This window comes from Parasteatoda tepidariorum, chromosome 5, assembly GCF_043381705.1.
Source record: "Parasteatoda tepidariorum isolate YZ-2023 chromosome 5, CAS_Ptep_4.0, whole genome shotgun sequence".
Classification (NCBI taxonomy): Eukaryota; Metazoa; Arthropoda; class Arachnida; order Araneae; family Theridiidae; genus Parasteatoda; species Parasteatoda tepidariorum.
In genome coordinates, this window is record NC_092208.1 from 34,280,589 (window position 1) to 34,290,486 (window position 9,898).

At 31.6% G+C, this 9,898-nt stretch overlaps 1 protein-coding gene across 2 annotated transcripts in view; it reads left to right on the plus strand.

Moving 5' to 3' along the window:
* The window catches only part of LOC107436161 (SAM and SH3 domain-containing protein 1), an 82,481-nt gene extending 77,044 nt beyond the window's left edge, over positions 1 to 5,437 (plus strand). For both annotated transcript variants that reach the window (XM_043040329.2, XM_043040330.2), the window contains exons 12-14: positions 883 to 1,811; positions 3,840 to 3,971; positions 4,987 to 5,437. In XM_043040329.2, the coding sequence (XP_042896263.1) occupies positions 883 to 1,811; positions 3,840 to 3,971; positions 4,987 to 5,256 (1,331 nt within the window). In that variant the 3' untranslated portion in view covers positions 5,257 to 5,437. The remainder of the gene's footprint in view (positions 1 to 882; positions 1,812 to 3,839; positions 3,972 to 4,986) is intronic.
* The last annotated feature ends 4,461 nt before the right edge of the window (positions 5,438 to 9,898 follow it).

The window sequence follows — 9,898 nt, forward strand, 5'->3', positions numbered from 1 at the left end:
TTAAGACAGTTGCCACAGTTTTGATATTTTCTAGTCTTATCTGTAGAAATTTTCATGTTTTTATGATGTTTTGTTCTTAGTCTGATGAGAGTAGTGGCTGTCTTCCTATCGATGTCAAGATTAGTTATTTGATCGTGGGCTTTGATTTTTAAAGGGGTGAATAGTCTTGACTTTGCAAAAGCATTTGCATCTGCCAACGTGGTTGGGATTGAATTTTGATTTAGATCTCTGGCATTTTTAGCCAAGGAATCAGCTATTTCATTGAACTCTAGGTTCACATGGACAGGAATCCACTGCAAGAAGCATTTTTTCCGGAGACGCTGAAGTTGTCCAAGTTGTTCTATGATATTCAGGATTAGGCTTGAGGTACCTTTGCTGAGGGCCTGTAAGGCAGACCTGCAGTCGCTGAAGATGGTGATACCACTAAGCTGCTCCGAAGGTTTAATGGTCAATTCGAATGGTCAATTCAAATAATAATATAAATATTAACCTAAATGCAGTCTCGTCTCAGGGTTAACTTAAATCAGTATCCAACTGATAATTCGAATCTCTGATTCTGATTCAAACCAAGAGTATGATAATTATTTTGGTAAGGGAAAGGATAAACACATAAAAAAAATGCAGTTTTCTTTAAATTATGTTAGGGGATATTATTTTGATATAAACAATTAGTTTAAATGAAAACATTTTTAAACGCCCTTTTTGGAAAGAAAAGATTTATATTCGCATTTTTACAACACTATCTTAAACTTTTTTTTAATCCTTGTTTTTAATCTGTTTTATTCATTTCTGCATTTAATTATTTTAAACATTAGTCAAGAAAATTTTTAATAATTTTTTTTATAAAACCATGTCTGATATTTTTAAAATTGTTTCTTTTAGATATAAAATTAGAAGAAAGAAGCCTTACACCTTCTGATAAGAAATTAAATTTAACATCTTCTTCTTCAAACTCTTCTTTCTCTTTGAAGAAAGAGAATAAGATGACTTCGAGTAGCCTAAAATATATAAACTCATTTGAATTATTAAACAGCGATTCGCACATTGACCCCACTAGTCAAAGAAATGTGGTTAATAATCTAGATTGTGAATTGTCTTGCATTTCTGGAGTCGATGTCGAAAATAGTTGCAATTATCCGGTAACTGATGGACTTTACAATAGAGAATTCCTCAATATTCCAATAACTAGAAATACCCCAATACAAAGTCCACAGGCAAACCACCATTCTTATCCCCAATTCAATAGTTCTTACAACCATACTCCTTTCTTGGAAAGTAGCTTTTATACACAAGCTGGAATAGCTTGTAATCAGATGAATTATTCACAAAACCTACCTACTTATAGTTTTTCTAGTTCTGGACACAGTCATCAAACGAATGGTACAATTCATAAAAACTATAATTCATATATTACCAAAGAAGAAAAAACTCTGTTAGAATTGTCAAGAAAAAAGCTAAAAGATAACTCTCTGCCTCTTAGTACTGCTTTCAATGGGCATGGTGGACAATCTTCTCAGGAAATTTTGTATCAGAGTTCATCCAGTTCAATGGACCCAGAAAGTGTAACCAAATTTCGAACTTTATCTCCGAATACCAAAGACACCTTTTACAAAGATCATCAACCTTTTCAAGAAGTAGATGATAATGTATGTCAAGTCGAGAGAAAATTTCAGGAATCAAAAAGAAAGAAAGAAACTCCGTATCCTTCTATACAATCATTTCATCACCAAACATTTAAATTGGACTATATGGTTGCAAAGAAACTGCTGGAAGAAGAGATTGATTTATCTTTAGAGCCTTACACAGATAAGGTAATATAGATATTTTTTATTTATTTTATTTCAAATTAAGCCTCCCGAAAAATGTCATGGAAAATATTTTAGTTTTTTATTTATTCTTTATTTTTCAACTCATGGAAATAACAATATTTTATAGTCAGTTTCAAAATTAATTTTCAAGCGACTTACCAGTAAAAGAAAAGAATCAAAGTGAAAGAATTACAAGGAAATGATAAAAATTTGTTCAATCGAAACGGTAAATTTTAAGTTCCATCAATAAAAGAATCATAAATTTTACTTAACATGGCTACAAATTTCATAATTTGCATCTTTTTCTTTTTCTAAGTATAACTTTCTAAGGCATTCTGTTTCTGCAGTAGAAATTTTAGAAATGTATGCACAGTTTCAATTTGGGACTAGTATTCTACATATCGATAAAAACATCATGTCTTCACATATATTTCTCTAATTTATATGACATAGAAAATATACCTCAAGTTCATATGTAATATAGTATTAACATCCCTTATGTCCTTTATACTTATTACTGGATAAAATTGATGGTGGTAAACAATTATACAATTGAAATAATCATGCTGAGTGACATATAAAACCCATCCTGGAAGAAAACTCTTGTGGAAGGCACTGAAGTACTTCAATAAATAAAGGCGCGAAGCGAAATGCATGTAGCATGTATACCGTAAAAAAATCTGCCAAATTTATGAGAAAAAACTGTCAGCTAGCGTGCCAGTACAGAATCGCTTATTTTACAAAAAAATACTGTTATTTAAAAACCGTAAGACGGCAATCGTCCGTCTTAAGACGTTTGTTTTTTTATGCAGATAAGTATTGTTATTATAACAAGTAAACTCTATTATTTTAGCAAAGAACTCTATAAATAACTATGAGGTCGACGCGAGCCGAGAGCAGCATTTGTAACGACCAGCTGACTCTAGGATTCGAACCTGAGGGACCTCATTGAGAGGCAAGAGCTTTGTCCCTATAGCTACCGAAGTTCTAGTGTCAGCATCTGAAAAAAAATCTTAAACTGTTTTGATCTTAAGTCTTTCTAATTGAAATAATAATTCAGTGTTAAAATGTTAAAAACTATAGGGGTCTACTCCAATAAAAATGTTTGGCAACTTAACATACCAAAAATTATGTCTAAAGATATATAAGAATGAGGTAGAGTATCAATTAGAGTAATTCGACAATAACGTCGAATCGCATTTTTACTAATGCAATGTTCAAAATTATGAAGTAATTTATGAAAAATAAGAACAAGTAAGGAAAACAATCATAAAATGATTTGAGCAAAACTGCATTTCAAAAGCTAGAATCTGAACTGACGGTCTTATACCACTTATGATTAGGATAAAACAGAGAGAAAAGCAGTTTTGTCAATAAAACAGCTTTAAACCGTCAAATATACGGAGAAAAACTTTAAAAAAACGAAGATTCTTTGCAGAGTGGGTTTATTTTTTTTCCTGTTGAATTTATAGTTATTTTTTACAGTGTAGCAATAGAGCGGCAATAGGTAAAGGTTAATAAGTAAAAATGCTGCTAGTAGGTAAAGATTAGCTATGGTTGGATTAGTTAGTGATTACTAAAGTTTGAAAGGCGTATAAGGAGTATACGAGTGAGCAACGTGATAAGTTAAGAAGTCGCTTACATTTCACATGCTCATAAGTAATTTCACTATTCTGTAGAACAGCTATTTTGAGGTAGAGGGCTATAATTTTGTTTTGTTAGAACATTTAAAAAAATGTAAGATGGAAAATAAAGTAAGGTGAGATCACATTTTACCGTCAAAGTGAAATCAGATTTTGAAAAGTTGAGATTTGATGAAGGATAAGCAGTCTTCATCGATATTGAGAGATGCGAAGTGCGTTTGAAGATGCGAGTACTTGTAAGGAAGTCAGCTCTATCAACTAAGGTGATCCTTCAGCCTGGAAACGCTGAATTTCAGTTGAATTGAAATCAAAGAAAGTTAAATTGAAATTTAATTTATTATTACTGTTATTACGATGTGAAATTTTAAAATCTGTGCTGCTCTGTTAGGGTGGTTCCTGTGGAATACCACCGGCTTTAGTCCAGAGATATGCAGACGAGCTTAAACAAGATTTATACGACATCGCAGAAACATTAGAACGAGAGAGAATACGGGCATTAAAATCACGTGGTATGATGGCGGTAAGTATGTTATTATTTCTATAGCTTGTTCAGGGAAAAACACGCCAATTTCGTTTACGTTCAGTCTTTTGTTGTTTTCCTAAAAGTGTAAAGAGTTTCAAGATAGTTTTTTTTAAAATTTATTTAAAAAAATTTTTTGCATTAAAAATATTTAATAAATCACGTTAGAGTTTTTTTTAAATTTTTTTTTGTTTTCGTTTTCTTTATTTATTAATTTATTTTTTGAATTTCTACTAGAAAATTAATTTAGTGCTTTATGTAATTATACTTTCATTTCATCTTTTTCATTGCCCGATATGCTTTACTATCATTTCTGACTGAAAAGGTGCTCCAAACATTCTTTGTTCTCAACGAATTTTGAGACAGTTAAAAATACCATTAACGATAACATTATAATGTTTGTAAATAAAACAAACTATACTTCTCGCTTTAAGTATGAAAAAAACTTATATTTTCAAACATTACGATTTTAATAAAACTATTTTAAATATGCGTCTGAATTTTCCCCAACTTAGTGTCACATTTTGCGTGCTCAAATTTAGTAAAATGGTCAGAATCCATTTTGCTGTAGTAGTTGAGAAATCGGTTTGAAAACAACGAATGGGCTTATTATGAGTTTTTTCTAGTTTGCTTGTTCTCTTGAACTTAGTGCCACTTTTAAGTTCTGCAACTGTAATAAATTAAAATCTCTTTTTATTATTAAAAAGTAAATTTCTTTTAGTCTTTAACTAACTACAATATTTTCGTTTATAATTAAATGTGTTTTGATAGCACAAAAATGTGCACTTTGATGGTATTTTCTTTAATAACTATAATTTTATCAAAAATTATTTTTTATACATTATATGTTAAAAAAATCAAAATAATTAGAAGATTAAGAAACTTTTCCTTGTAAGTGAGAACTAATAGTTCTCAACGGTTCTAAACCCCGCACTTATTTTATAATGTGTTGTTACAACTTATTAGTACTCCAGCATCTCATTTCAATCATCGACTGATTGTTTTCAATTTTCAGGTACCAAATGATTTTCTTGTCGATTCATGTTGTGAATCAGTCGTTGAGGCCAATTATAACAGCCTTACAGACTGGCTGATTTCTTTAGGCTTGCCAATATACGAGAAAGTATTGCATAGAAATGGATGCACTGACTTATACCATATGGCTGATTTGAATGAGAAAGACCTGCTGTGTTTTGGAATTGAGAGCGTAAAACATGTTCGTCTTCTAATGAACGCCATCGAAGCTCTTCGTGTACATCTGAATCATTGTCAATATATTGTATGAGTTTGTTATGTGATACTCGCTAGTGGTCTTAAATCATGAAGACCAGTGATTATAAAGTCCATTTCTAAGAAAGAAAAAAAAATCAAAACTCAAATGTTTGTTCATTCATCTTGAAATCCTATTGTATAGTTTTTGTAAGTATTGAAAATTAAAATAATTTCCCCACTGGATTTTTTAGTTTTACTGATTGAACTTTTATTTTGACATAAAATTCTTTGAAAGTTTATTTTTTATTTTATAACCGTCGTTGAACAGCCGATCAAATTTTTGGGTTTACGACTACTAATGTTCAACGCCGTAGCCTTGTAATTCTTGAACCCTATCCAGAAGACAAAGGAATTCCTGGATAAAGTATTGGGGAAAATGTTACCTTCACGGAGGACTTCTAGTTAGGACTGACCCACAGTTGCGTAACATGGAGTGGAAAACCACGAAAGCCTCCCATGGTTACTCTGATAGCAAGTGGACTCTAACCCATGATCAGTCTACCGCAGAGGATATTTTATGTCAGCATTGTGGTCGGGGCGAACCAGTTGCGTTTGGACCAGTTATCGCTGAGATTTGATCCCGGTTCACCTCATTGGAAGGCGAACGCTCTATCCTCTGAGCCATCGTCGCTCGTTTAGGGTTAAGTTAAATGTCGCTGCATCAGAGCGACTAAATATAACAGATAAAGATTACAGTTAGGTCGTGAGTTCGATCCCCGCCTGCTGATGAATCCCCGTGTACTAAATGGTGACTAGTTCACGTTAAATCTGTCGAATCAGATAGTCCTCCATGTTCCCATATTAAATCAGTACCCCTGGAGGTACTGAATTGGAACTTGATCATTCTCTGGTTCAAGTCAAAATTACGATCTGCGGATGAATAAATGGATGTGTGAATGGCTCCGCCCTATAAACGAGCTGTGACGTGTGTGTGGCTGAAGTCGTATTCTTAGCCATAGATGGCGCCACTGAAAAAAAGAAGCACACCCTCTGTTTTAAATTAGCTTGGTTTCGCCAAGCTGGCTTTGCTAGTATTTGGCAAGTGACATTAGAAACAACAACAGATTACAGTTTTCTGAAAGTCGTCACCTTATCGACACCTTTTTCATCGAAAATGCAATCCATGTGGTGCATTTTATTTTTTTAACCCTTTTTTAAACACATTTTTCATACTCTTTTCAATATCTTGCATTAATTTAGCTCAAAACAAGCGTAAATTAATTATATTTAGCATTTTAATTATTTATGGTTGTGAAATGTAGAACGCAATACCGGTTTCTGTTTCTGCTTTAAAGATAAAATCTTTCAAACACGGCTCACTTCTAAACAATAATGTTTCAAATTTGCACTTATTTGCTGTTATTTAAATCTGAATGAAACAGTTATTTATCATTAAATTTCTTTCAATTACAAAATCAATTATTGATAAATGTTTTAATACGAATGAAAATAATATTTTCCTACTACTTTTTTGGAGATTTATATTTTAGTCCAAATATAATGACATGAACTAGAGCACCATCAATTTCTGATCCAGTACTCCCAGAGGTATTGATTTGATAAGGAAAATTGTAGCACTTGTATAAGGGGATCAAGCCGACAGGGATCGAACTAGCGACCTTTTGGACATGGGCCCAACTCCCTACCAACCAGGCTATCCCGATTTAATGAATCCTGTAATGCTTACATTTGTCTTGAAGAGCGCTTCAAAAATTCCTAGCAATATTAATATCAAAAGTTTTTATAGACTGTAAAGCGTGAGGTATCTTACTCTTCACATACATTATAAAATCCTTATAAATCGAGTAATTAATGTTAGTGTTTTTAATAAGAGCAGAAATATTAATTAAAATTTAAAACAAAATTTTGAGTTTATGTCTATAGTAGATGACATCTACTATAGACATAATTTAAACAAGTCAGAGGGGGAGGGGATATCGGTTAAGTCGCAAAAAAAAGGGGTTCGACGCAAATTATCTATCCGAAAATCGTCCTTAAAATCCAAAAAAGGATGAGGCATTATTTTGAAGGGAAATATAGGAAATTTACAACGGAAATGCTTTTTTTTAAGATGGTGATGGCTTTCGTTGTCAGGATTTCATCATCGCAAAAGTCACCAAAAATTGGTTTTAACATTTCGCAATTAAAAAGCTTGTTAAATGATTTTGAATTCTAGTTTGAATCCGGGCTGAAAATAGCTTTTTTCTCCAAAATTCAACATTCTAACAGAAACCACTCTGGAATCAGAGAGAGACAAGGCATATAAATTCTGCATTTTATTATAATAATCTCAAGAAACGGTAGCGGGAATACATTCTAGATCAAAAAATTTCATTGGCTTCTAAAAAATATGAAAACGATGGATATATTTCATGCGTTCAAAAAAATGCTGCCATTCTCAAGACTTGTCAGATGTGAATACGAAAATCAGAAGTTATTTGAAACACAAAATGTAAACCTCATTCACGTCTAGCAACTCTTGAGAATAGGCGCCTATTTTGAGCGCTTGAAACATGTAGACTTTTATTGCTTTTTTTTTTAAGCCTATGAAGTTTTAAATCAAGTATAACCTTTTATTATTAGAGATAATTCAATATGACGAGCATTTAAGTAATTGACTTAAAAAATACATTGCCTTCACGATTACTATGAATTTAATCAACTTTCACACCAAACTTTGAAACTTAAAATTATTTGCTTTAATGAAAAATTATTAATAGAAAAAATTTCATATCCGCGATCCTCTTTTCCTATCTCAGTATCATCATTTTTTACAAAAAAAAAATATTTCCGATTTCTGTAAAATAAAAATCCCATTTGATCGAATTCTGAAATACATTCTCCGCTTCGTTAGTTGTTACGCCGAAACTTTTACCATTAGTTAAACGAAGCAAAACCCGGGGAACGAAAACCGATAACATTTATAAGACATTAAATAATAAAGATATACAATTCCGTAAAATGATGGTTTCCGGAATGAAAGCGGATTGAAGTTTTGCGGAGCAAAAAAACTGAGCTGAAACATTCCAGATCAATATTTTATTCATAAATCTTTTCTAGGTTCAGGGTATGCATTTCTTTTTATCCATTTCTGCTTAAACAAATGTATATAACGATTAAATTCGCGGAATAATGATCTTCTTTTCTCGACTTCTTTGTTTTTCTTCCATTTTAAAAATTATGTGAAAGATTAAGCGTGCAATTGTACGCATTGACGTATAATGATGCATAGAAACGTAACACGCAAGTTAAGATAATCACTTTGTTACTTTAGGTGAACTCTTTCTGGAATCAAAAAGTGTTTATTTTAATTGTAATATGTTTATGAAATTCCAACTTGTTTTATATTCTCGTCTTTTATTTTTAGAAAAGAATGGTTTTAACTGACTATTTCGAAGAACGATTATTATTTAGTATCAATTTATTAAAGTATGGTAATTTAGGACAACTTTTACTCAATGATATGTTTAAAGAGATTTTATCTGCACGCGAAAATTGACTAGCGTGTGATCACTTTAAGTTTTTTTATAAAGAAACTAACATAGTTATATCAGGGAGTAGAATCTAAGTATTTGTACTGTTATATAAATGATTTACCTAATCAATTCTACTTTTTTGGTATCTAATTTGTATTCATAATCATTGTACCCGATATACGCGCTCGTGAAATCTGTGGAATAGAAAGTCTTGTGGTTGGTTGCTGAGCAGGACCATGAGTACAAAGATCAGGAGAAAACTTTCTTCCCTTCCAAATCTATGTGTAAACCATGCTTAAATGATCATTTACCACCGTTCATTTTACCAAGAATACATTTTGACCTGCGAAATAATCGGGGGAGGCAAATTATTTATTTTACCAAAGAAAATAATTATTTGTGACTCATATTGTGTAAACGTTTTTATTTCATTTTTGATAAGGATTCTAAATGTAAATATTGAGAAAGGAGCGTTATGAACCTTCTGGCTTATCAAGTAAAAAATATGCATATTGGGGATCTCATACAAATATTTAATAGAGTAAGCAACAAGAATGCTATTATAGCTAATGAATCATTAACAAGGTAAGTTCGATTAAAAAAAATCAGAGTATCTTTTATTGATAGAGGAAATCACGAGGTAATAAAATGTGATTGACATAAACATCTTCACGGTTAAGCCGACAATCCACCTGGTTTATTCTCGCCTTCTTCAATAGTGTTTAGTAAGATGTTAATATAATTTTTATTTTTCCACTCTTACATGTAATTAATTTAATAATATTTGAAAATAAATCTTAATGATATTAATCGACCAATCCAAATGCACAATTTACAGTGGAGAATTTAAACGTAATAAGACTTGACAGTTTAATTGAGAGAAATGAAAAAAAAAATTGAGACGAAATTATAAGGCTGCGAAAAATTTCAAATTGGAAACTACGGAACTCAAGATCCAAAAAAGGTTACTCAGATGATTTAACAAAAGATAAAATAGCTTTGAAAGTTACTAACAGAAAGCTCAAAGTAAAGAGCAGATTGGTTATGAACGACATTATTCAGCAAGTCATGGCCTTCTATGAGCTGTTGGGCTATAAAATAAAGAAATATTAATTTCAATCCTTGTAACTTGTAAACGTAAGTAAAAAGCAGTGATTAAGGAACAATTTTGGAGTTTAA